This window comes from Pan paniscus, chromosome 20, assembly GCF_029289425.2.
Source record: "Pan paniscus chromosome 20, NHGRI_mPanPan1-v2.0_pri, whole genome shotgun sequence".
In the NCBI taxonomy this organism is placed as follows: domain Eukaryota; kingdom Metazoa; phylum Chordata; class Mammalia; order Primates; family Hominidae; genus Pan; species Pan paniscus.
In genome coordinates this window covers 45,021,063-45,047,700 of record NC_073269.2, presented here as the reverse complement: position 1 = coordinate 45,047,700, position 26,638 = coordinate 45,021,063, and the positions used below count along the sequence as shown (strand labels likewise).

The window sequence follows — 26,638 nt, the reverse complement described above, 5'->3', positions numbered from 1 at the left end:
ACCAAACAGGCTTTGTGTAAGCAATAAAACTGTTTATTTCACCTGGGTGCAGGGGGGCTGAGTCTGAAAAGAGAGTCAGCGAAGGGAGATAAGGGTGGGGCCGTTTTATAGGATTTGGGTAGATAAAGGAAAATTATAGTCAAAGGGGGGTTGTTCTCTGGAGGGCAGAGTGGGGGTCACAAGGTGCTCAGTGGGGGAGCTTTTGAACCAGGATGAGCCAGGAGAAGGAATTTCACAAGACAATGTCATCAGTTAAGGCAAGAACAGGCCATTTTCACTTCTTTTGTGGTGGAATGTCATCACTTAAGGCAGGAACCGGCCATCTAGATGTGTACGTGCAGGTCACAGGGGATATGATGGCTTAGCCTGGGCTCAGAGGCCTGACATTCCTGTCTTCTTATATTAAGAAAAATAAAATGAAATAGTGGTAAAGTGTTGGGACAGTGAAAATTTTTGGGGGTGGTATGGAGAGATAATGGGCGATGTTTCTTAGGGCTGCTTCCAGCGGGATTAGGGACGGTGTGGGAATTTAGAGTGGGAGAGATTAAGCTGAAGGAAGATTTTGTGGTAAGGGGTGATATTGTGGGGTTGTTAGAAGAAACATTTGTCGTGTAGAATTATTGGTGATGGCCTGGATACGGTTTTGTATGAATTGAAAAACTAAACGGAATAAGAGAAGGAGAAAAACAGGTATTAAAGGACTAAGAATTGGGAGGACCTAGGACATCTGATTAGAGAGTGCCTAAGGAGGTTCAGCATAGTCCTGCCAATAAAGATTATTTATTTACTTTAAGAGTTAAGAGTGGCGGTTTGGGGATAGCACCAGGAGATATCAGCTGTGATGGCTTGGAGAAACAGTGTAAACTGGCAGTGTAAACAAGAGCAGGGCATGTATGAGTAGTTGAGAACGGTGAATAGGAGTATAACTAGACAGAAGATAGTAGGGATGACAAGTTATTTGGGGGCACAGTCTAAGTTGGTCTGGTGTCTGGAATGAGACTGGGGCCTAATAAAAAGGAGCATCTATACAGGAGCTTAAATGGGCTGTACCTTATAGCATTCTGAGGACAGGTCTGACTTCTGAGAAGGGAAAGTGGTAAAAATATTGTCCAGTCCTTTTTAAGTTGGTGGCTGAGCTTGGTGAGGTGTGTTTTAGTCTGTCACTGAATACTAAGAGCCTGAAAAAATGCTTGGCTGATTTGACTAATAAAGGCTGGTCTGTTATCAGACTGTATAGAGGTGGGAAGGCTAAACTGAGGAATTATGTCTGACAGAAGGGAATGACAAGGCTAAACTGAAGAATTATGTCTGACAGAAGGGAAGAAATGACTGTGGTGGCCTTCTCAGACCCTGTAGGAAAGGACTCTACTTATCCAGTGAAAGTGTCTACCTAGACTAAGAGGTGTTTTAGTTATCTTACTCGGGGCATGTTGAGTAAAGCTAATTTGCCAGTCCTGGGTGGGGGCAAATCCTCGAGTTGATGTGTAGGGAAGGGAGGGGGCCTGAATAATCCCTGAGGAGTAGTAGAATAGCAGATGGAACACTGAGAATTTATTTCTTTGAAGATAGATTTCCACGATGGAAAGGAAGTGAGAGGTTCTAAGAGGCAGGCTAGTGGCTTGTACTATAGCATAGCCTGCCTTTGCTGGTGTGTGGCGATTAGGCCTGGTGGAACTGCCATCAATAAATCAAGCGTGATCAGGGTGAGGAACAGGGAAGAAGGAAATGTGGGGAAATGGGATGAACATCAGGTGGATCACAGAGATGCAGTCATGGGGGTCAGGTGTGGTATCTGGAATAATGTGGGAGGCCGGATTGAAGTCCGGGCCAGGAACAATGGTAATTGTGGGACTTAACAAAGAGTGAGTACAGCTGAAGGAGCCGGGGAGCAGAAAGTATATGCGTCAGGTGTGAGGAAGAAAATAGATTTTGGAAATTATGAGAGCTGTAGAGAGTGAGTTGAGCATAGTTTGTGATTTTGAGGGCCTCTAAAAGTGTTAAAGCAGCGGCAGCCGCTGCACGGATACATGAGGGCTAGGCTAAAACAGTAAGGTCAAGTTGTTTGGGCAGAAAGGCTACAGGGTGCGGTCCTGGCTCTTGTGTAAGAATTCTGACCGCACTAACCATGCCTAGGAAGGAAAGGAGTTGTTGTTTTGTAAGGGATCGAGGTTTGGGAGATTAATCGGACACGAACAGCAGGGAGAGCACGTGTGTTTTTATGAGAATTATGCCAAGATAGGTAACAGATGAGGATGAAATTTGGGCTTGACTGAAGTAATGGGGTCTGTCTGTGAAGCCTTGAGGCAGTACAGCCCAGGTAATTTGCTGAGCCTGATTGGTGTCAGGGTCAGTCCAAGTGAAAGCAAAGAGAGGCTGGGATGACGGGTGCAAAGGAATAGTAAAGAAAGCATGTTTGAGATCCAGAACAGAATAATGGATTGTGGAGGGAGGTATTGAGGATAGGAGAGTATATGGGTTTGGCATCACGGGGTGGATAGGCAAAACAATTTGGTTGATAAGGCGCAGATCCTGAATTAACCTGTAAGTCTTGTCTGGTTTTAGGACAGGTAAAATGGGGGACTTGTAAGGAGAGTTTATAGGCTTTAAAAGGCCATGCTGTAGCAGGCGAGTGATAACAGGCTTTAATCCTTTCAAAGCATGCTGTGGGATGGGATCTTGGCATTGAGTGGGGTAAGGGTGATTAGGTTTTAATGAGATGGTAAGGGGTGCATGATTGGTTGCCAAGGAGGGAGTAGAGGTATCTTATACCTTTGGGTTAAGGTGGGGGGATACAAGAGGAGGATGCAAAGGAGGCTTTGGATTGGGAAGAAGGGCGGCAATGAGATGCAGCTGTAATCCAGGAATAGTCAGGGAAGCAGATAATTTGAAGTGTCTCGGCCTAATTAGGGAACTGGGCAGGTGGAGATAACTAAAAGGAGTGCATAAAAGAATATTGTCTAAGTTGGCACCAGAGTTGGGGAGTTTTAAGAGGTTTAGAAGCCTGGCTGTCAATACCGACTACAGTTATGGAGGCAAGGGAAACAGGCCTTTGAAAAGAAGGTAATGTGGAGTGGGTAGCCTCCGTATTGATTAAGAAGGGGACGGACTTACCTTCCACTGTGAGAGTTACTTAAAGCTTGGTGTCCGTGATGGTCTACGGGGCTTCCGAGGCAATCGGGCAGCATCAGTCTTCAGCTGCTAAGCCGAGAAGATCTGGGAAGGAGTCAGTCAGAGAGCCTTGGGCCAGAGTTCCAGGGGCTCTGGGAGTGGCTGCCAGGTGAGTTGGACAGTCCGATTTCCAGTGGGGTCCTGCACAGATGGGACACGGCTTAGGAGGAATCCTGGGCTGCGGGCATTCCTTGGCCTGGTGGCCAGATTTGTGGCACTTGTAGCAAGCTCCTGGGGGAGGAGGTTCTGGAGGAACGCCTGGCCACTGCGGTTTAGGCGTTTGGAAGTTCTTTTGTGCTGGAGATGTGGCTGGGGTTTGTTTCACAGTGGAGGCAAGGAATTGCAACAGAAATATGTTGCTACTTGGCTGCCTCTATTATTGTACACCTTGAAGGCGAGGTTAATTAAGTCCTGTTGTGGGGTTTGAGGGCGGGAATTTAATCTTTGAAGTTTTATTTAATGTCGGGAGCAGATTGGGTAATAAAATGTATATTGAGAATAAGATGGCCTTTTGAACTTTTAGGGTCTAGGGCTGTAAAGCATCTCAGGGTTGCTGCCAAATGAGTCATGAACTGGGCTGGATTTTTATATTTGATGAAAAAGAGCCTAAACACTATCTGATTTGGGATAAAGGAAAAGGAGCATTAACTGTGACTATGCCTTTAGCTCCAGCCACCTTTTTAAGAGTAAATTGCTGGGCAGGTCGGGGAGGGCTAGTCACGGAACGAAACTGTAAGGGGGACCGGGTGTGAGGAGGGGAGGTAATAAAAGGATTACAGGGTGAGAGGAGCGGAGGCTGAGGAAGAATTGGGACCTAGCTCAGCCTGGCGAGGAGGGGAGAGGTCAGATAGGTCTGTAGAAAAGGAAGATTAGAAAGACTCAGCGACACTTGGGGTTGGGACTGAGGGGACAGGTGGGAGGGAAAGAAGGAAGATTTGGGACGAGTTGCATTGGGAACAGAGGCTAGGGAGAGCCTGATGTGTAAAAGAATGCCTGGACGTCAGGCACCTCACGCCATTTGCCTATTTTATGATAAGAATTATTTAGATCTGGTAGGATGGAAAAATTGAAAGTGCTGTTTTCTGGCTATTTGGAACTACTGTCAAGTTTGTATTGGGGTCAAGCGGCATTTCAGAAGAAAATTAGATGCTTAGATTTTACATCAGGTGAGAGCTGAAGAGGTTTTAAGTTCTTAAGAACACAGGCTAAGGGAGAAGGAGGAATGGAAGGTGGAAGCTTGCCCATAGTGAAGGAGGCAAGCCCAGAGAAAAGAGAGTAGAGACATGGAGAAGGGGTGGGGGGGTTCTTGCCCTCCAGAAAAGCAGAGAAGGGGTTGGGGCACAGAGATAAGAGGTTGGGGTGCAGAAATAAGGGATGGGGCACAGAGATAAGAGGTCCGGGCATGGAAATAAGGGATCGGGGTGCAGAGATAAGAGGTCGGGGTTCCTGCTCCTCCTCCAGAAAAGCGGGACTTGCTACTAAGGGTGAAGGAGAAGGGGTTGAGGGGTTCTTGCCACTCAGAAAAGCAGAGAAGGGGTAGAGACACGGAGAGAAGGGGTTGGGGTACTTGCCCCTCCCCCAGAAAAGCGGGACTTGCCGCTAAGGGTGAAGGAGAAGGGGTTGAGGGGTTCTTTTGTGGTGGAATGTCATCAGTTAAGGCAGGAACCGGCCATCTAGATGTGTATGTGCAAGTCACAAAAGATAATGATAGCTTAGCTTAAGCTCAAAGGCCTGACATTTACTACGATGAATCTAGATATGGCTCTCTTTGTATTTATACTTCTTGGAGTTTGTGTAAATTAACGTTTACACCAAGTTTGAAAAGTTTCCAGCCATTAATGCTTCAAAAATTTTTCTCCTTCCTCTCCTTTCCCCAGAGTCCTATTATACATATGTTTGTTTGCTTGATGTTATTCAGCTGGTCTCAGAGGCGCTTTTCTTTTTTCTTTTTTTTTTTTTTTTTGAGACGGAGTCTCGCTCTGTTGCCCAGGCCGGAGTGCAGTGGCCCAATCTTGGCTCACTGCAAGCTCCGCCTCCTGGGTTCACACCATTCTCCTGCCTCAGCCTCCCCAGCAGCTGGGACTACAGGCACACGCCACCATGCCCAGCTAATTTTTGTATTTTTAGTAGAGATGGGGTTTCACTGTGTTAGCCAGGATTGTCTGGATCTCCTGACCTTGTGATCCGCCCGCCTCAGCCTGCCAAAGTGCTGGGATTACAGGCGTGAGCCACCTCACCCGGCCTTTTTATTTTTGAGACAGAGTCTTGTTCTGTTGCCCAGGCTGGAGTGTAGTGGTGCGATCTCGGCTCACTGCAACCTCTGCCTCTTAAGTTCAAGTGATTCTCCTGTATCAGCCTCCCAAGTAGCTGGGACTACAGGCGCCTGCCACCACGCCCGGCTAATTTTTGTATTTTTAGTAGAAACGGGGTTTCACCATGTTAGCCAGGCTGGTCTCGAACTCCTGACCTCAGGTGATCTGCCCGCTTCGGCTTCCCAAAGTGCTGGGATTACAGACATGAGCCACCGTGCTCGGCCTTTTATTTTTTAAATTGAGTCTTTGCAAATGTTTGATATATGCTTGAAAATCATGAGTGTATATAGATGTAATGAGTGTGCATATATATTAAATTCACCATATTCTATTATTCAAAATATCAAATTTTAAAACACTTGATATTTGAAGAATAATGGCGGTTTCAAATTACCCATGACCACTACTGTGTTTCTGTGTATTTTTCCTTTTGTTTCTAATAGTGTAATAAATGATCACTTCTTTTTTTTTTTTTGAGATGGAGTCTCACACTGTCACCCAGGCTGGAGTGCAGTGTCTCACTGCAACCTCTGCCTCCCAGGTTCAAGTGATTCTCCTGCCTCAGCCTCCTGAGTAGCTGGGATTACAGGCACACACCACACCTGGCTTTTTGTATTTTTAGTGGAGCCAGGTTTCACCATGTTGGCCAGGCTAGTTTTGAACTCCTGACCTTGAGTAATCCGTCTGCCTGGGCCTCCCAAACTGCTGAGATTACAGGCGTGAGCCATCGCTCCCAGCCTTTTTTTTTTTTTTTTTTTTTAGACAGAGTCTTGTCCTGTCACCCAGGCTGGAGTGCACTGGCACAATCTGGGCTCACTGCAACCTCCACCTCCCGGGTTCAAGTGATTCTTGAGCCTTAGCCTCCCGAGTAGCTGAGATTACAGGCATGCACCACTATGCCCAGCTAATTTTTGTATTTTTAATAGAGATGGGGTTTCACCATGTTGGCCAGGCTGGTCTCAAACTGCCGACCTCAAGTGATCCACCTGCCTCAGCCTTCCAAAGTGCTGGGATTGCAGGCATGAGCCACTGCACCCATCCGATCACTTTTCATTCTGGATCATACACTTTATCAATAGAAAATAACTCCTTTTGTCCAAAGTAATGCTATCTGCTTTAAATCCGGTTTTCTCTAATATTAGATTTGCCCTGATTTTTGTGTATCTGCTTTTGACTGATAGCTATTTCTAATCCTTTTATTTTAAAACTTGGTGGTGTTATCTTTGGAAAGTGTTTTGAAAGCTAAACAGTTGAATTTTGTTTGTTGACGTTCCCAAGTACGTTTCACACATTTGCATAATGTTGTTATAACTGATATGCTTGGTTTTATTTAGGTCATTGTGTGATGCTTTTTGCTTTTATTTTCTATGATTCGCTGCATTTTCCTTTGCTTTTTGACCATTGCCAAATAGATTACATTTTCTTTTCCTTTCATTTTAAGCTACTTCAGTGGTTTGAAAGTTGTACATCTGGCCAGGTGCAGTGGGTCAGGCCTATAATCCCAGCACTTTGGGAGGCTGAGATGGGAAGATTGTTTGAGCTCAGGGATTCAAGACCAGCCCTGGCAACAAAGTGAGACTCCATTCCACCAAAAAGTCTAAAAATTAGCTGGGTATGGTGGCATAAGCCTGTGGTCCCAGCTACTCAGGAAGCTGAGGCAGGAGGATTGCTTGAGCCCGGGAGGTCAAGGCTGCAGTGAGCCAAGATTGTGCCACTGCACTCCAGCCTGGGCAACAGAGTCAGACCCTGTCTCAGAAACAAAACAAAACAATACAAAAAAAGAAACAGCAAGACATGGCGCGGTGGCTCCCGTCTGTAATCCCAGCACTTTTGGAGGCCAAGGCAGGTGGATCACCTGAAGTGAGGCTTTCAAGACCAGCCTGACCAATATGGTGAAACCCTGTCTCTACTAAAAATACAAAAATTAGCTAGCCGTGGTGGCACATGCCTGTAATTCCAGCTACTCGGGAGGCTGAGGCAGGAGAATCACTTGAACGTGGGAGGCGGAGGTTGTACGGAGCCAAGATCACGCCACTGCACTCCAGCCTGGGTGACAAGGCGAGACTGTCCCAAAAAATAAACCAACAAACAAGTGAAAGAAACAGCAGCCCAGATCCAAGGAGACACGTTGACTGTGGATGGCCGAGGCCGCCCACCTCGGCCTCCCAAAGTGCTGGGATTACAGGCGTGACCCACCACGCCCAGCCAGAAAGCTCGTTTTGTAACCCACTTTTGGTGGCCATGTACGTAGGCGGCTTGGACAATATCTGTGGGTCCACTTGGAGGGAAGGAGGCCAGAAGGCTTGAGGGACATCTGAGTGGCATGGAGGTGACAAGGCTCTGGGAGGGCAGCAGACACTCTTGAACGCCAAGGCATGGTCAATGCCTCGTGCAGTGAGCAGCGACTCTGTGTCAGGCACTTCTCTGAACTCATCCCACGTACGAACTCATTCGCTTCCCACAGCAACCCTCCGAGGTACGCCCTATCATCATCCGCATTGCAGAGATGAGGAAACTGAAGCACAGAGAAGTTAAGTGATGTGCCCAAAGACACACAGGTGTAGGTGGCAGAGCTGGGATTGGAACCCAGGTGCTGTGGCTCCTAATCCCGGCAGGCTGGAAGCACTCCCATATGACTCCCGTGGGGCTGGGGTGGGCTTGGCAATCCTACACGAAGAAAACAATTTTTTTTTTTTTTTTTTTTTTTTGAGATGGAGTCTCACTCTCTCACCCAGGCTGGAGTGCAGTGGTGTGATCTTGGCTCACTGCAACCTCCGCCTCCCAGGTTCAAGCGATTCTCCTGCCTCACCCTCCTGAGTAGCTGGGATTACAGGTGTGTACCACCATGCCCAGCTAATTTTTTTTTTTTTTTTTTTTGAGACAGAGTCTTGCTCTGTCAACCAGGCTGGAGTGCAGTGGCGGCTCACTGCAAGCTTCGCCTCCTGGGTCCACGTCATTCTCCTGCCTCAGCCTCCCAAGTAGCTGGGACTCCAGGTGGCCGCCACCATGCCTGGCAAATTTTTTGTATTTTTTGTAGTAGAGATGGGGTTTCACCGTGTTAGCCAGGATGGTCTTGATCTCCTGACCTCGTGATCTGCCTGCTTTGGCCTCCCAAAGTGCTGCTGGGATTACAGGCTTGAGCCACCGTGCCCGGCCTTTTTTTTTTTTTTTTTTTTTTTTTTTTTGAGATGGAGTTTTGCTCTGTTGCCGAGGCTGGAGTGCAGTGGTGCAGTCTTGGCTCACTGAAACCTCCACCTCTCGGGTTCAAGTGATTCTCCTACCTCAGCCTCCTGAGTAGCTGGGATTACAGGTGCGTGCCACCACACCCGGCTAATTTTTTTGTATTTTTTAGTAGAGATGGGGTTTTACCATGTTGGCCAGGCTGGTCTGGAACTCCTGACCCGCCCGTCTCGGCCTCCCAAAGTGCTGGGATTACAGGCGTAGTAAACTACCGCGTCCAGCCTAATTTTTGTATTTTTAATAGAGATGGTGTTTCACCATGTTGGCCAGGCTGGTCTTGAACTCCTGGCCTCAAGTGTTCTGCCCACCTCAGCCTCCCAAAGTGTTGGGATTACGGGCATAAGCCACCATGCCCGGCCCTGTTTTGGGGGGGTTTTTGAGATGGAGTCTTGCCCTGTTGCCCAGGCTGGAGTGCAGTGGCACAATCTCGGCTCACTGCAACCTCCGCCTCCCAGATTCAAGCGGTTCTCCTGCCTCAGCCTTCTGAGTAGCTGGGATTACAGGTGCCCGCAACTATGTCTGGCTAATTTTTGTATTTTAGTAGAGACGGAGTTTCACTACATTGGCCTGGCTGATCTCGAACTCCTGACCTCAGGTGATCTGCCTGCCTCGGCCTCCCAAAGTGCTGGGATTACAGGCATGAGCCACCACGCCCAGCCAGAAAGCCTGTTTTGTAACCCACTTTTGGTAGCCGTGTACGTGGGCGGCTTGGACAATATTTGTGGGTCCACTTGGAGGGAAGAAGGCCAAAAGGCTTGAGGGACATCTGAGTGGCGTGGAGGTGACAAGGCTCTGGGAGGGCAGCAGACACCCTCAACGAGGGTGGAAGGTCTGCTGGGACCAGCACTGCTGAGGCTCTGGCATCTCCGTACCTGTTTCTCCCATTTCCTCCAATGGCTCCAGAGTCCTTTGGGGGAAATACTGCTCCATCCAGACTCTGAGTGGCGTGGGCCAGGGCAGGGCATCATGGTCACCAGATGGCTCCCAGCACAGGAGAGGTACAGAGCCATCCCTCCAGGGTCAGCCTCCCTGGGCAAGCAGGCTGAGTCTACCTTGTCGGGGAGGGGAGGAGGCGCATCCTGAGGGCTTAGGGGGCGTGAGCGGAGGGGAGCTCAGGGTCCCTCGGTGGATGATGGAGGAGCCACATATGGGTTACAGGGACAGACAGAAAGATGGAGAGGAAGAGACAGGGAGGCAGACACAAGGTACACTGACAGGGTCTGAAGGAGGAGGGGCTGGGGGCCTGGACTCCTGGGTCTGACAGGTACAGAGAGGAACAGACACACGCTGAAAGAGACACAGAGAGAGAGGGGACAGGCATGGTGATTCACGCCTGTAATCCCAACACTTTGGGAGGCCAAGCGGGGAGGATCACTTGAGCCCAGGAGTTCGAGACCAGTCTGGGCAACAAAGTGAGATCCCCGCCCCATCTCTACAAAAAAAAAAAAAAAAAAAAAAAGAGGGTGGGGTGGGGAGAGGGGTGGAGTTGGGGAAATACAGAGACACAAATATTGCCAGAAACAAAAAACAAGAAAGGGCCAGGCACAGTAGCTCACATCTGTAATCCCAGCTCTCTGGGAGGCTGCTGAAGCAGGAGGATCACTTGAGGCCAGCAGTTCAAGACCAGCCTGGGGAACATATGGGACCGCCCCCCGCCACCCCTCTGGCTCTACTTTAAAAAAATTTTTTTTAATTAACAAAACCTGACCGGGCACAGTGGCTCACGTCTGTAATCCCAGCACTTTGGGAGGCCAAGGTGGGCGGATTGCTTGAGGCCAGGAGTTCAAGACCAGCCTGGTCAACATGGTAAAATCCCTTCTCTAACAAAAAATACAAAAATTAGCCGGGCATGGTGACACGAGCCTGTAATCCCAGCTACTCGGGAGGCTGAGGCAGGAGAATCACTTGAACCTAGAAGGCGGAGGTTGCAGTGAGCTGAGATCGTGCCACTGCACTCCAGATACTGATGGAGAAGAAACATGAAGGCGGGGAGAGAGAAACTGTCAGAGGGAGGGGAAGAGAGGCAGTCTGAGAGATAGAGACACTGAGGTAAACCCGCCTCCTTCCCCAGCCCCACAGGCATAAGTAGGCAGAAGCTCACCCCCACACTGACCTCCTTCTTGGTGCTCTGACAGTGGCAGCCGGTCCTCCCTCAGCTCTGCCCGCCTTCTCTCCTGCTGCTGGCCAAGCCCATTAAGCTGCTACCTTGGCCACAACTGAAGGCCCCACGCCCTGGGAAGAAAACTACTGAAGAGGCGTCCCTGCTCCCCAGCACCCCAAACCATCAATTAATATTAACGAGGGAAGGCTCCTCATTGCCTAAAGACCCCACTGGGGCTCCAATGGAGGAGAGGCCCCACCCCCGTGACTCAGGAGGTTAAAGGGCCTGGTGCTGGCTTGTGAGGCCAGTGTCCAGATGGCATCCAGCAGTGGGAGGGTCACCATCCAGCTCGTGGATGAGGAGGCTGGGGTCGGAGGCGGGCGCCTGCAGCTTTTTCGGGGCCAGAGCTGTGAGGCAATTCGGGCAGCCTGCCTGGATTCGGGGATCCTGTTCCGCGACCCTTACTTCCCTGCTGGCCCTGATGCCCTTGGCTATGACCAGCTGGGGCCGGACTCGGAGAAGGCCAAAGGCGTGAAATGGATGAGGCCCCATGTAAAGTGTGGCTGGGGTCTGGGCTCTGGGGTCTGAGGGAGGAGGGGCTGGAGGCATGGACTCCTGGGTCTGAGGGAGGAAGGCTGGGGGCCTGGACTCCCTGGTCTGAGGGAGGAGGGGCTCGGGACCTGGACTCTTAGGTCTGAGGGAGGAGGGGCTCGGGACCTGGACTCTTAGGTCTGAGGGAGGAGGGGCTGGGCCTGGACTCTTGGGTCTGAGGGAGGAGGGGCTGGGCCTGGACTCCTGGGTCTGAGGGAGGAGGGGCTGGGGACCTGGACTCCTGGGTCTGAGGGAGGAGGGGGCTTGGACCTGGACTTCTGGATCTGAGGGAGGAGAGGCCAAGGCCTGGACACCTGGGTCTGAGGGAAGAAGGGGCTGGGGACCTGGACTCCTGGGTCTGAGGGAGGAGGGGCTGGACCTGGACTCCTGGGTCTGAGGGAGGAGGGGCTGGGGACCTGGATTCTTGGGTCTGAGGGAGGAGGGTCTCGGGACCTGGACTCCTGGGTCTGAGGGAGGAGGGGCTCGGGACCTGGACTCCTGGGTCTGAGGGAGGAGGGGCTCGGGACCTGGACTCCTGGGTCTGAGGGAGGAGGGGCTCGGGACCTGGACTCCTGGGTCTGAGGGAGGAGGGGCTCGGGACCTGGACTCCTGGGTCTGAGGGAGGAGGGGCTGGGCCTGGACTCCTGGGTCTGAGGGAGGAGGGGCTCGGGACCTGGACTCCTGGGTCTGAGGGAGGAGGGGCTGGGGACCTGGATTCTTGGGTCTGAGGGAGGAGGGTCTCGGGACCTGGACTCCTGGGTCTGAGGGAGGAGGGCCTCGGGACCTGGACTCCTGGGTGTGAGGGAGGAGGGGCTGGACCTGGACTCCTGGGTCTGAGGGAGGAGGGGCTGGGCCTGGACTCCTGGGTCTGAGGGAGGAGGGGTTCGGGACCTGGACTCCTGGGTGTGAGGGAGGAGGGGCTGGACCTGGACTCCTGGGTCTGAGGGAGGAGGGGCTGGGCCTGGACTCCTGGGTCTGAGGGAGGAGGGGCTCGGGACCTGGACTCCTGGGTCTGAGGGAGGAGGGGCTGGACCTGGACTCCTGGGTCTGAGGGAGGAGGGGCTCGGGACCTGGACTCCTGGGTCTGAGGGAGGAGGGGCTGGGTCTGGACTCTTGGGTGTGAGGGAGGAGGGGCTGGGCCTGGACTCCTGGGTCTGAGGGAGGAGGGGCTGGGCCTGGACTCCTGGGTCTGAGGGAGGAGGGGCTCGGGACCTGGACTCCTGGGTCTGAGGGAGGAGGGGCTGGGCCTGGACTCCTGGGTCTGAGGGAGGAGCGTGCTGAGGATCTGGACTCCTGGGTCTGAGGGAGGAGGGGCTGGGGCCTGGACTCCCAGGTCTGAGGGAGGAGGGGGCTACCATGGGAGTGGCTCAGCACAGCTTCTGGAGACCCAGGGAAGCCATGCTCCTGCCCACAGGCTTCCAGGCCTTTCATGGGCTTGGAGGCCCTCACTCCTCTGGATGTGACCTTTCCTCGCTTTTTCGGGCTGAGGCCTGGAATCCCCCACCACCCACAGGAGTTCTGTGCTGAGCCGAAGTTCATCTGTGAAGACATGAGCCGCACAGACGTGTGTCAGGGGAGCCTGGGTGAGACCCTGAACCCACCTGGAGTCCTCAGATCCAGCTAGTTTCAGCTGAGATCCTGACAGCTCCATCCCTTTGTCCACCCACTCCCGGCCCCTGGATCCCTCCTCAGTCTCTTCTCTCCCTAGGCCTCTCTCTCCCTCCTCCCTCCTTCCTTCCTTTTTTTTTTTTTTTTTTTGAGATGGGGTCTCACTCTGTCACCCATTCTGGAATACAGTGGCACCATCATAGCTCACTGCAGCCTTAATCTCCTGGACTCAAGCAATCTTCCTGCCTCAGCCTCCCAAGTAGCTGGGACTACAGGTGCATGCCACCATGCCCAGCTAATTTTTAAATTTTCTTGTAGTGGAGTCTTGCCATGTTGGCCAGGCTGGTCTTGAACTCCTAGGCTCACGTGATCTTTCTGCCTTGGCCTCCCAAAGTGCTGGGATTAGAGGCATGAGCCACCGCACCAGGCCTCCCTCCTTCCATCCTCACCTAATCCTGGCCTCTCCTCCCAGGTAACTGCTGGTTCCTTGCAGCCGCCGCCTCCCTTACTCTGTATCCCCGGCTCCTGCGCCGGGTGGTCCCTCCTGGACAGGATTTCCAGCATGGCTACACAGGCGTCTTCCACTTCCAGGTACAGCTCAGTTCCTCTGCCCATGCCTCAGTTTCCCCCATGGTGACTTGGTGATATGGATTTTTCTTTTTTTTTTTTTTTGAGATGGAATCTCACTCTGTCACCCAGGCTGGAGTGCAGTGGCACAATCTCGGCTCACTGCAACCTTCGCCCCGCCCCCAGGTTCAAGCAATTCTCTGCCTCAGCCTCCTGAGTAGCTGGGATTACAGGCACCCGCCATCATGCCCAGCTAATTTTTTCGTATTTTTAGTAGAGATGGTATTTCACCATCTTAGCCAGGCTGGTCTCGAACTCCTGACCTCGTGATCCATCCGCCTCGGCCTCCCAAAGTGCTGGGATTACAGATGTGAGCCACCGCACCCGGCCAGCCATATGGATTTCATAGTTAACGTTGACTTGGGGCTGTAATTCCTGACTCTGGGACTGGCACAGCAGAGGCAGGGCCCAGGCAGGGCTGGAGGTTGGAAGCCGAGTCCGGCCCTGCATCTTCTCCCACCAGCTCTGGCAGTTTGGCCGCTGGATGGACGTCGTGGTGGATGACAGGCTGCCCGTGCGTGAGGGGAAGCTGATGTTCGTGCGCTCGGAACAGCGGAATGAGTTCTGGGCCCCACTCCTGGAGAAGGCCTATGCCAAGTGAGGACCCCAGTTCCAACCAGCTGCAGCCCTAAGTCCCCACAGCAGGCATCAAGCCACAGGGGGACCCAGAGTCCCCCAAGCTCTGCAATCCTCCAAACACCCCACCAAGAATCCCAAACCAAGTGACAACCGCCAGAACCCTCATATCACAACATCACCTAAGCAACTTCATGTCTTTTTTTTTTTTTCTTTTTTTTTGAGACGGAGTCTCACTCACTCTGTCGCCCAGGCTGGAGTGCAGTAGCGCGATCTTGGCTCACTGCAACCTCTGCCTCCCAGGTTCCAGCGATTCTCCTGTCTCAGCCTCCCGACTAGCTGGGATTACAGGAGCGCACCACCATGCCTGGCTAATTTTTATATTTTTAGTAGAGATGGGGTTTCACCATGTTGGTCAGGCTGGTCTCCAACTCCTGATCTCAGGTGATCCACCTTCCTTGGCCTCCCAAAGTACTGGGATTACAGGTGTGAGCCACCGTGCTCAGCTGTACCTTCAAATCTTAAACCCCTCTCTCCATCAGTATTTCACACACAACATTCCTGGAGACCCCCAGTCACTCATAATTCTTAAGGATCCTGAAATCTCATATATCAGGCCCTGGATTCACCAAATCTGGGATTTATCCCCTCGGGTGAGCTGTATATCTTAGATTGTCTCTCCTGGTCCATTGAGAAATCTAAAGCACCCCCAAAATATTGGGTGTCACCCTGGGACCCTCAAATCTTTGCCTTTTCCCCATTCTGAGGCTCTGAAATTCCTGACAAGGCCCCATAGGGATGATCCCCCAAAGCGGACATCTACCAGAGGTTCAAGGTTTCAGACAGTACCAGGACTCTCAGAATTCTAACACAGCTCTCTTATGCCCCCCGCCAAACCGAAGTCCTGGTCACCCCAAGGACCACAGGCCCAATCTCCAAGGGCTTCTGTGTGTGCCACAGTTCCCCCTGTCAAGAGTCTGATTTTTTTTTTTTTTTTTAAGATGGAGTTTCACTCTTGTTGCCCAGGCTACAGTGCAATGGCGTGATCTTGGCTCACTGCAACCTTCGCCTCCCGAGTTCAAGCGATTCTCCTGCCTCAGCCTCCCGAGTAGCTGGGATTACAGGCATGTGCCACCACGCCCAGCTAATTTTTGTATTTTTAGTAGAGACGGGGTTTCACCGTATTGGCCAGGCTGGTCTCAAACTCCTGACCTCAGGTGATCCACTTGCCTCGGCTTCCCAAAGCGCTGGGATTACAGGCGTGAGCCACCATGCCTGGCCAAGAGTCTGAAATTGTTTTAGCTGGGTGTGGTGGTGTGCACCTGTGGGCCCAGCTCCTCGGGAGGCTGAGGTGGGAGGAGGATCGCTTGAACCCGGGAGTTTGAGGCTACAGTGAGATGAGATCACGCCACTGCACTCCGGCCTGGGCCACAGGGTGACCCTGGAAAAAGTCTCAAAACTTCAGGAATTTCCCCTGGGGATTCCACACCCTGAGACACAGGCCCCTGCAGATCCCAGGGCAAGGGTGCCTGAGATGCTTTTACTTGCCTCAACCCTCACCCCAGATCTGCCCCCACAGGCTCCATGGCTCCTATGAGGTGATGCGGGGCGGCCACATGAATGAGGCTTTTGTGGATTTCACAGGCGGCGTGGGCGAGGTGCTCTATCTGAGACAAAACAGCATGGGGCTCTTCTCTGCCCTGCGCCATGCCCTGGCCAAGGAGTCCCTCGTGGGCGCCACTGCCCTGGTAAGAGACCTGGACTCGCATGCGGAACCCCCACCAGGACCAGAACACAGTCAGGGGTGTGGTGGGGTGGGCGGAGTGCTTCCTCTGTTCTCTTCTCTGCTTCTGTTACTGGCTTAGGCTCGCTCATAAATCTAACTAGTCAAAAATAAATTCATTTGCTCTCATGAATCAGGGGCTTCAGGCACAGCTGGATCCAGATGCTGAGGGTGTTGCAACTATGTTTATTTCTCATTCTGTGTTAGTGTCACTCTCAGCCAGGCTCTCCCCTCATGGGCATAAAAGGGTCCCCCATAGCTGCAGGTATCTCCTACCACCCTAGGGTTTATTTAAAAAAAAAAAAAAAAAAGTGCCTCTTTCTGAGAATTTCAGTAAAAGTCCCAGGATTGATTCTCGTGGGCTTAGCTTGGGTCATGTGTTCATCTGTGACCCCATGACACACTCATTCATTCACTGAGTTGGTCTAACTCCTTCACTCATTCATTTACTTAAATCCTCTGAGTTACTGCTTCTCTTTTTCTTTTGTGTCTGTTTCTCTCTTCTGTATCTTTCTTTGTCTCTGTCTCTGTCTCTCTCCTCTTTCCATCTTTTTTTTTTTTTTTTTTTTTTTTTTTTTTTTTGAGACGGAATCTTGCTCTGTCACCCAGGCTGGAGTGCAGTGGCACGACCTTGGCTCACTGTAACCTCTGCTACCCAAGTTCAAGCAATTCTCCTGCTTTGCCTCCCGAGTAGCTGGGACTACAGGCGCCCGCCACCACGCCCAGCTAGTTTTTTGTATTTTTAGTAGAGATGGGGTTTCACCGTGTTAGCCAGGATGGTCTCAATCTCCTGACCTTGTGATCTGCCCGCCTCGGCTTCCCAAAGTGCTGGGTTTACAGGTGTGAGCCACCACAACAGGCCTCTTTCCATCTATTTTGTTTGTTTTTGTTTTTGGAGGCAGGGTCTCATCTCACTCTGTCACCCAGGCCAGAGTGCAGTAGTGTCATCATAGCTCACTATAGCCTTGACCTCTGGGCTCAAGGGATCCTACTGCCTCAGCCTCCAGAGTAGCTGGGACCACTGGTGTGCACCACCACACCTGTTGAATTTTTAAAATTTTTGTAGACTTGGGGTCTTGCTATGTTGCCCAGGCTGGTCTTGGACTCCTGGCCTCAAGTAGTCCTTCCACCTCGACCTCCCTAAGTGCTGGGATTACAGGCGTGAGCCCGTACCTCCATCTCCTTTTGTCTCGTTTCCATCTCCCTTCCTCTCCTTTTCTCTTTCGCCTTCAGTCACTAACCCTGACATGGTCTCTGAGCTGCGTGCCATTCAGTTCAGTGCTCTGGTTGGCTCCTGCCTTGGTGGCAGGAGGTTGGGGGCAGGGAGGAGCAGCTGCCCTCCTGTCCCCTACCTCGGCCTCACCATCCCATCCCCTGCCCAGAGTGATCGGGGTGAGTACCGCACAGAAGAAGGCCTGGTAAAGGGACATGCGTATTCCATCACGGGCACGCACAAGGTAAGTGTTCCCCATGGGTGGGGTGGCAGGCCATGTCCAGGCATCACCCCCACTGACGATGCTGCCCCAGGTGTTCCTGGGCTTCACCAAGGTGCGGCTGCTGCGGCTGCGGAACCCATGGGGCCGCGTGGAGTGGACGGGGGCCTGGAGCGACAGGTGGGATGGGTCTGGGGTGGGTGTGGGGCTGGACCCCACCTGCCCGCCCCTCACACCACAGTCTCTCCAGCTGCCCACGCTGGGACACACTCCCCACCGAGTGCCGTGATGCCCTGCTGGTGAAAAAGGAGGATGGCGAGTTCTGGTCAGTTCGTCAGGGTCCCAGCTCTGCCTCTGGGAGGGTCTCCGTGCCAAGGGGTTCAGGGAGGGCGAGCCCCAGTTGAAGGATGGGTCCTAATAGGGAGAAACTGTGTACATCGGTGGTAATTTTGGGGCCAGGTTCTATTTTGGGAAATCAAGGAAGAATTGGTAGTAATATTAGAGAACCTCTGATTGGAGTGGGTTTAAAAAAGTAGTAATATGAGGGGAATTTGAAGGCCTAGTTATCTGGAGGATTGAAAGGGATGGGCAGTATTTAGGGCAATGGAGGAAGGCTTGATGATATTTGGGGCATTTCTTGAGATTTGGCAATGTTAAGGGGCTGAAGGGTACTTGGTAATTTAGAGTCTGAGGGTCTTGCTGTTTGGGGGTTGGTGGCAATTTAACGATATTTGGGGGCAGCTTGTGAATCTTGGCGATTTGTGGGGCATGTCTGAGGACTTGGAGGAATTTGGCAGAGCTAGAGGCCCAGGCATTTGGGGTTCATTTCTGGAGCCTGAAGGGTATTTGACAATATTTAAGAAATGTGAGGGGCTTTGGGATCTGGGAGTCATTTCTGGGATCTTGGGACCCCCTCGAGGTGGGGCCGGGCAGGGTCTGACTGGGCCACCGTGCAGGATGGAGCTGCGGGACTTCCTCCTCCATTTCGACACCGTGCAGATCTGCTCGCTGAGCCCGGAGGTGCTGGGCCCCAGCCCGGAGCGGGGCGGCTGGCACGTCCACACCTTCCAAGGCCGCTGGGTGCGTGGCTTCAACTCCGGCGGGAGCCAGCCTAATGCTGGTGAGGCCTGAGGGGCCCTGAGAGGCTTCCTGGGGTGGGGGGCGCTGTGGCCGGCTAGGAAACCCCCTTTTTTCCTCCTCCCTTAGAAACCTTCTGGACCAATCCTCAGTTCCGTTTAACGCTGCTGGAGCCTGATGAGGAGGATGACGAGGATGAGGAAGGGCCCTGGGGGGGCTGGGGGGCTGCAGGGGCACGGGGCCCAGCGCGGGGGGGCCGCACGCCCAAGTGCACGGTCCTTCTGTCCCTCATCCAGCGCAACCGGCGGCGCCTGAGAGCCAAGGGCCTCACTTACCTCACCGTTGGCTTCCACGTGTTCCAGGTGAGGTCCTGGGCAAAGCTGAGGCTGGAGGGAACCCGGAGGGTGGAGGGGCGGGGCCGGGCCAAGGAGCGGGGGAGGCATGGAGGGGCGGGGCCAGTGGGAAGAGGGGAGGTGTGGAGGGCGGGGCCAAGGGGGAAGAGGGGAGCGGTGGAGGGGTGGGGCTGAGGAGGATTGGGGAGGGGAGGAGAGGAGGGGAGGAGGAGGGGAGGAGAGGAGGGGAGGAGGAGGGGAGGGGGAGGGGAGGGGGAGGGGAGGGGGAGGGGAGGGGGGAGGGGGGGGAGGGGGAGGGGAGGGGGAGGGGGAGGGGAGGAGCAGGACCAAGAGGGGACGGCGCTGGGAGGGGAGTAGGGGGCTAGTAGGGCTGGGGGGCCAGGTCTCAGAGGGGAGAGGGAGCTAAGGGAATGAGAGGGAGGGGCTCAGGGACAGAGAGAGGGACGAGGTTAGGGACAGAGAGAGGGACGAGGTTAGGGACAGAGAGAGGCTGGGGGTTAGAAGGGCCAGAGGGGACCAAGGATACAGAGAAGGCGCTGGGAGCGCAGATGGGGAAGGAAGAGTTGGGGAGGGGTCGGCGAGGGCCTGGGTCGGGGACTGCGGGGCAAAGGTTCAATAAGGGTCTAATAGGACGAAGAAGGAGGGAGAGAGCACAGAGGTGAGAAGGGGCAGGGAGGAGACCCTGAGCGGCGGCCACCTCTCCCCTGCCCCGACGCCCCTTGCTCTTGCTTCTTTCAGATTCCAGAGGAGGTGAGTCTGGGATGGGGTCAACCTGCCCTGGGGCTTGGTCAACCTGCCCTGGGGCTTGGTCAACCTGCCCTGGGGGTGGGGGGCAGAGCCGGGTCCGGGGGCAGGGGAGGCGTGGACCAGGGGTTAGGCAGGGTGGACGGGGCGCGCTGGAGGGTGCGGGGATGAAGGGCCGGGGGTGAGCCTGGTCCGTGGTCATGCCGCCCCGTCCCCAGCTGCTGGGCCTCTGGGACTCCCCGCGCAGCCGTGCGCTCCTGCCCCGGCTGCTGCGCGCCGACCGCTCGCCCCTCAGCGCCCGCCGCGACGTGAGCCGCCGCTGCTGCCTGCGTCCAGGCCACTACCTGGTGGTGCCGAGCACCGCCCACGCCGGCGACGAGGCCGACTTCACTCTGCGTGTCTTCTCCGAGCGCCGCCACACGGCCGTGTGAGCCTCGGGCACCCAAATCCGACCCCATCCCTGCCTAGACAGGCCCCGAGACCCCCGAGACCCCCGAGACCTGACCTGCCCCGCCCCCAGAACCCCCGCCCCGCCCCGCCCCGCCCCGCGAGGATGAGCCCAGGGTTCCATGGTCCCTACCTAGACCCCACGCGATTCCTCACCTGAGACCCCGTCCCACACAGCCCCGGCTGGGGCAAACAGCCCCCTCCCCACTTCCTATCTAATTTGCAGGGAGATCGACGACGTGATCAGCGCAGACCTGCAGTCTCTCCAGGTGGGGACTGTTCCTGGAGGGGCGGGATGGGGCGGGAGTCTTGGCCAGCGCTAAACTTTCGCCATGCGGCAGGGCCCCTACCTGCCCCTGGAGCTGGGGTTGGAGCAGCTGTTTCAGGAGCTGGCTGGAGAGGTGAGGAGGGGGATTGGACTGAGGGGGCATCCCGCTGCGGCCTCCCCTTGGGGACCCCCCTTCCCCCACCCCAGCATCTCAGGTGTCTCATTTTGCTTGCTTTTTCCTCCCTCCGGGCTTAAATCTCCTGACCTTTTCTTGAAATGCTCACAGCTCCTCCCTGCCTCAGGGCCTTGGGCTCAGTCCATACCCTCTCCCAGGACCACCCTCTCCCAGGACCACCCTCTCCCTCCTGACACCTCCAGCCAGGCTCAGGTCTCATCTAAGGTGTCCAGCCCTGGAAGCTCTCCCTGACCACCCCCCTGCCCCAGGCTGGTCTGCTGGCCCCCCACCAGCTCCCACAGCCCAGTGCTTCCCCCGTCACAGCCCTGGCCCTGTGGGGACAGGTCTGTCTCCCCCACTCCTGGAGCTAGGGCTCTGAGGCTCTGTCAGCCCCTGCCGTGTCCCTAGCTAGGCTAGGGCTTGGCCCAGAGCAGCTGGATGAGTAAATGGCCTCACAAGCCCTCTTTCCTGGACTAGGAGGAAGAACTCAATGCCTCTCAGCTCCAGGCCTTACTAAGCATTGCCCTGGAGCCTGGTGAGTTGGCTGGGATAGGGGCAGGAGGAGGGGTCTTAGCCAGGGGTCCTGCAACCAGAGCCGGTGCCACCCTATGTCTATGAACCCACCACGCTGCTGGGAGTTGGGCTCAGGAAGCCAGGGCTCAGCCTGGCAGCATCTCCCTGCAGGGGATCTTGTGTGGGCCCCGTGACCTGGGCCACGGCTGCTCGCAAGCTCCCCTTCCGCTGAAAGGCAAGGCTGCCTTGAGCACAGACTGGGAACCCCCTGCCTGGATTTGAATCCCAGCTCTGCTAGGCGCAGCAGTCACTGGCTCCCTGTGCCTCGGCTTCTATAATATGGGACTGACAACATCATCTGCTTAAGGGAGTCACATCCACCCAGCCCTTAAAGTGGTGGCCAGAATGCAGGAAGTGCCGTGGTTTGATTTTGTTTTTCCTGTAGCCAGGGCCCACACCTCCACCCCCAGAGAGATCGGGCTCAGGACCTGTGAGCAGCTGCTGCAGTGTTTCGGGGTACATGGGGGGCAGTGCCTGGGTGAGGGAGGGAGTGGGGAAAGGGATGTTGGGGTCTCTCCTCCCCTTCTGGAGAGATAGACCTTAACCAGATGCCCCCCACCCCCAACACAGCATGGGCAAAGCCTGGCCTTACACCACTTCCAGCAGCTCTGGGGCCACCTCCTGGAGTGGCAGGTGAGGTGGGAGACTGGGCCTCTTCCCAGAAAGAGAGAAACCTTTACTAACAGAGACATAGGCACCCTGTGGGCTATCAGGTCCCCAGGGAACGAGGGGGTACTGGACTAGGCTGACTTGGAGAGATCTGGCTGGGATATCCCTGCCCCCGCCCAGCCTCAGCTTGTCCTCTGGGTCATTGCTCTTATTCCCATTTTACAGATTGGGAAACAGAAGTCCCAAGTGGCTAGGCTGCTTGCTGGGGGTCCACACCAGAAGAAAGGGAGTTGGGATGGGCACCAGGCTGTCTTGCCTGGGAGGCCCCATTGGCAGCCCTCTTCAGGGCATGGAGGGCAGCCCTGACTCATCCTTCCTGCCCAGGCCATATTCGACAAGTTCGATGAGGACACCTCTGGAACCATGAACTCCTACGAGCTGAGGCTGGCGCTGAATGCAGCAGGTGTGGACAGGGTCCTGGGGTGGTCGTGGGGACAGGACCTGTTCTCTCCCATCCCATTGTCTCCAAGTCCCCCTGCTCAGCTGTGGCCGTCTGCACTGTGGCCATCCACAGGCCCACACCTTAGCTTGTTGCCAGTCCCTGGCAGGGGTTGGGTGACCCTGAAAGAGGCCAAATAAGGAAGAAGAAGGGCAAGGGGCGTGTGCGGGGTGGGGAGGACATGAAAGGGGGATGTGCCTGGTAGGGGTTCTGGGGGAGGGAGAGGCCCCTCCAGGAAGGGGAAGATTAGGAGCTGGTATCTGAGAGGGTCTGGCCCCCAGGGCAGCATGGTAGAATGTTCTGGATTCTGGTGCACCGGGGTTGGAATCCTCACTCTGCTGACTCCAGGAGGGGCCCTAGGCACTTGACTTCATCTCTTTGAGCCTCCATTTTCCTCTCTAAAATGGCCAGGGCCTGGTGTGGTGGCTCACACCTATGGTCCCAGCTACTCAGGAGGCTGAGGATTGAGGATGGCTTGAGCCCGGGAGGCTGAGGCTGCAGTGAGCCGTGATTGTGCCTGGGTGACAGAGCAAGAGCCTGCCTCTCAAAAAAAAAAAAAAAAAAAAAGCCAGTACACAGGGTGGTGAGGAGTCGTCCATGCACTGCAGGGCATAGCACTTAGTGATTGGAGAATGCAGCTTTCATTACCAAAAGCCCCAAAGAGAGCCGGCCAATGGCCTCTGCTACTAGGCTGAGTTCCTCCTGATGAGCTGGAACAAGCCCAGCACAACATCCTAACCAAGAAAGAGAGCCAGAGAGAAAGGCTTTCCATGGGCTCCAAGGCAGATGAGACAGTACAGGACTGTGACCCTCATGTGGAGGGGATTTGGAGAGTGGGCTGGGGTCAGAACTTGGAGTTCCCAGATCCCCAACCCCACTCTGGGGCCTGTCTGCCACCACATAGCAGAGGGAGCCACAGGGAGATGGGGGCTGGGGTGACTGTCATGGAGTCGGAGAGCCAGAGGGAGAGAGTTTGGGTGTGGCTGTGAGTGTGAGACCCAGAGAAGGTGGTCAAGTGTCCAAAAGAGCCAGCCGGGCGTGGTGGCTCACGCCTGTAATGCCAGCACATTGGGAGGCTAAGGCAGGCAGATTGCCAGATTGCTTGAGCCTAGGAGTTCAAGACCAGCCTGGGCAACATGGCGGAACCCCCGTCTCTACTAAAACTACAAAAATTAGCCGGGCGTGGTGGTGCGTGCCTGTAATCCCAGCTACTTGGGAGGCTGAGACAGGAGAATCTCTTGAACCCGGGAGGTGGAGGTTGCAGTGAGCCAAGATCATGCCATTGTACTCCAGCCTGGGCGACAGAGCGAGACTCCGTCTCAAAAAAGAAAAAAGAAAAAGCCCAAGTCAAAGGGGGAGAAATGGGGTCAGAGACAGCCAAGGATTGGGAGACGTGGGGCAGAGAGGGAGAGGCTGGGCCGGAGATAGACAGGAGTGGAGGTGAGGGAGCAAGGACTTACAGCAGGTGGCAGGTGGCAGGCTTGTGTTCACGCATCTGGCACCAGTGAGTGCCTGTTACATGCCAGGAGTTATTCCAGGAAGAAGGAAACTGATAAAGTGCCCTTGAGAATTTCTCCTGCAGTGGCAGCTGAGGGGCTCCAGCACCTTCTCGGGTCCTTCCACCCCATCTGGCTGGGTTTCCCCATAGCCCTGGGCATGGCAGCCTCCACCCCTATGCCCGAGGGCAGATGAATGCCAGAGGGAGTGACCTGGGGCAGGTCACATGGGCAGGAAGAGGCTGCAGGCCACCTGCCCTCCTATTAAAACAGCACCTGGCACTGGGCACAGCATGAAATGGCACTTGGTAGATATTTGTGAAGAGAATGAACACACAGAATGGGGGTGAAGATGGGCTTTGGAAGCAGCAGAAGCCCATGAAACGGTACTTGGAACTGGGTTTGTCTGGCCGTGTGGGAGACAAAGGTCATCAGGCACAACCTTGCATCTCAGAAGGGGTCAAGAACCCATTGTTTTGGGTTTTTAAAAGCCTCCAATGAGACTCCACAGCAGACATGGTTTCTCAGCTTTAGAAATCGCCTCTGAGGTAGACTGTAAGGAAACTGACTCCATATGGGATTGACGATATTTTTTGCTGCACAGAAATATCCTCCAGTGCCCACTGGCAAGGAGAAAGCCCCACAGGATTTAAGGAGTAACAGTACCCACACATCGAGTCACGTGTCAGACGCTGTCCTGAGCGTTCTGTCTTCACACACCCTATGGGGTCGGGGCTGTCTTAGTCCGTTTGATGGATGAGGAAACAGGCCCAGAGGATTGAAGGGATCAGCCTGTACTCACCCTGCCGGGACGGGGCAGAGTTGGGATGTGACACCCTGTGGCATTCATGTCCTCCCTGAGGAGGTGGGGGTGGGGATGCAATGCCAAGGTGGGTTCCCTGTGGGCCACTGGGCTCAGAAGCAGCCTCCCCCTAGGCTTCCACCTGAACAACCAGCTGACCCAGGCCCTCACCAGCCGCTACCGGGATAGCCGTCTCCGTGTGGACTTCGAGCGGTTCGTGTCCTGTGTGGCCCACCTCACCTGCATCTTCTGTGAGTACCACCCCGGCATGGTGGGGCATGGGGGGGAAGGGGTACGGGGACTGGTGGGCACTCACCCTGCCCCTCTCTGCACAGGCCACTGCAGCCAGCACCTGGATGGGGGTGAGGGGGTCATCTGCCTGACCCACAGACAGGTGAGCCAGGTGGGAGGGACAGGGCGGCTCAGGCTCTGTCCTGCAAGCTCCCTGCCTCAAGCCACTGTCTTCCTTCTCTTCTTTAGTGGATGGAGGTGGCCACCTTCTCCTAGGATCTCCAGATGGGCGCACCTGCTGCTCAGGGCAGGGTTGCTGAGCAAGACCACCTCCCTAGGCCCTGCCGGGCATGGGTGCCACTCTCTCTGGCATCCACCTGCCTGGGGCTAGTCTCTGGCCCTCACTGCTCACGGCCGGGCGACCACTCTGGCCTGTGTACTCCTCACTCAGAAACAAGAACAGCGACAGCCCCTCTCAAGCAGATGACACGAGCTAGTCCACGTTGACAGCTTAAGACAGTGCTAGCTCTGCCCTGGCTCTCCTAGAAGGTGGAGGACAGACACAGGAGAAATAAAAAAAGATGCTGCTGCAGGAATCCTTCTTAAAAATATTACATGTTTTATTATCCTGTCCCCAGAGGGTGGTTTATCCAGAAACCAAGAAAAAAAATCAATCAGAATAAACTCAAAAAAAAAAAAAAAAAAAAAAGGTAGGGGGAGCAAAACCATCAACCACCAGGCAGCCAGGCCATCAGCCCACCTCCACCTCTGGAGGGTCCCCAGAGACCCACGCCCGACGCAGACCCGGAGGAGCATCAGCAAGGGGCCCGGGCAGAGAATCGGCTATGTCTTCATTATGAGAGCAGGAGAGACGGCAGAGATATGTTGCTAGGTGAATATATATTTATATAATAAATCCGTAAGTTAATAAAGTAAATAGTAATTCTCTGAAAGTAAGTTTTTAATTCTTTTTTATAGTTTTTTTGTTTTTGTGATTTTTTTTTTTTTTTTGGTTTTTGTTGTTTTGTGTTTTTTTTCCTTTTTTTTTTTTGGTTCTTAGAAAATCTGAGACACGTGAGGCCAGACAAAGCAAGGCCGGGGCTGGTGGGATGGGGTGCGGTTCAGGGGGGCCCGGTCTGCCAACTCAGCTCCTCTGCTGCAAAAGCGGGGTGCTTATTGGGGCCATCTCCTGGCAATGGCAAGTGAGTCTGGAGCAGAGAGGGGCTGGGTGGGTCCCCAGCCGTCAGGTGGCGGTGGCGCCCTCTGCTGGCCCCTCGCATGGCCCAGGCAGTTCCTGGACAAGGCACATGGGGCTTTGGCCTGGATTGGGGAGGCCTTGAAGGGACCTGGGAGCAAAGGAAGAGACCTGGGTGTGGTGAGGCATCCCCAGGGCATGGAAGGGACCGGTTGTGCTGTGGGAATCCACTGGCCCCTCCTTGGTTAAAAAAGCACAACACATCATACATATTTACCAGACCAGAAGCGCTGGCCCCAAGTCTCCCCAACCTGGTCGGGGGAACCTCCTGGCCAACCCACAAAGAGAGAGAGGAGAGAGCCTGCCCCAGCCCCTCCCTGCCCACCCACCCACCCCAGAGGACTGCAGAGAGTGCTTTGCATAGATACAGAGTGGAGGAACGGGACTGTGGGGCTGCCCAGGCCCCTCCTGGAGGCCATGGGGGGTGTTGGGTCGGGTCTCTCTGGGGCCTCACAGGTCGCTCTCGCCATACAAGGCCGTGGAGAAGGACTTGTAGTCGAGGGCGCCGGGCACGGCATCAGGGCCCTGGTATGGCGCCATGCGGGCGATGCAGTACTCAGCCTGGTCGGGGGGCAGCTCTCTCCGCAGCTCCTCAGCTGTGATGAAGTTCTGGGGCAGGCAGGATGGGACTCTGAGCCATCCCTACCCACACACTGGCCCCCTCAGCCCC

The 26,638-nt window shown here is 54.6% G+C and overlaps 2 protein-coding genes across 6 annotated transcripts in view; one reads left to right on the top strand and one right to left on the bottom strand.

Moving 5' to 3' along the window:
- Nucleotides 1-11,136: 11,136 nt before the first annotated feature.
- On the top strand, nucleotides 11,137-25,422 carry CAPN12 (calpain 12). The gene is made up of 21 exons (XM_003812264.5): nucleotides 11,137-11,373; nucleotides 12,926-12,995; nucleotides 13,493-13,611; nucleotides 14,111-14,244; nucleotides 15,803-15,971; nucleotides 17,389-17,463; nucleotides 17,534-17,619; nucleotides 17,690-17,764; nucleotides 18,396-18,559; nucleotides 18,646-18,878; nucleotides 19,608-19,619; nucleotides 19,832-20,040; nucleotides 20,287-20,329; nucleotides 20,402-20,461; nucleotides 20,981-21,038; nucleotides 21,462-21,532; nucleotides 21,647-21,709; nucleotides 22,070-22,148; nucleotides 24,617-24,733; nucleotides 24,818-24,876; nucleotides 24,963-25,422. The coding sequence occupies exons 1-21, from the start codon at nucleotides 11,137-11,139 to the stop codon at nucleotides 24,987-24,989; spliced, it is 2,160 nt and encodes a 719-aa protein (XP_003812312.1). The 3' UTR covers nucleotides 24,990-25,422.
- ACTN4 (actinin alpha 4) overlaps nucleotides 25,310-26,638 on the bottom strand; it is an 82,617-nt gene continuing 81,288 nt past the window's right edge. For all 5 annotated transcript variants that reach the window (XM_063599570.1, XM_034945703.3, XM_008964667.4 and 2 more), the window contains exon 21: nucleotides 25,310-26,577. In XM_063599570.1, coding sequence (XP_063455640.1) covers nucleotides 26,419-26,577 — 159 coding nt within the window. In that variant the 3' untranslated portion in view covers nucleotides 25,310-26,418. The remainder of the gene's footprint in view (nucleotides 26,578-26,638) is intronic.

Excerpts from the sequence above, each read along its gene's own strand:
- CAPN12 (XM_003812264.5), top strand. The coding sequence starts at position 11,137 with ATGGCATCCAGCAGTGGGAGGGTCACCATCCAGCTCGTGGATGAGGAG. Across the intron at positions 15,972-17,388 it reads TCGTGGGCGCCACTGCCCTG|AGTGATCGGGGTGAGTACCG; the intron begins GTAAGAGACCTG and ends TCCCCTGCCCAG. Across the intron at positions 21,533-21,646 it reads AGCTGCTGCAGTGTTTCGGG|CATGGGCAAAGCCTGGCCTT; the intron begins GTACATGGGGGG and ends CCCCCAACACAG.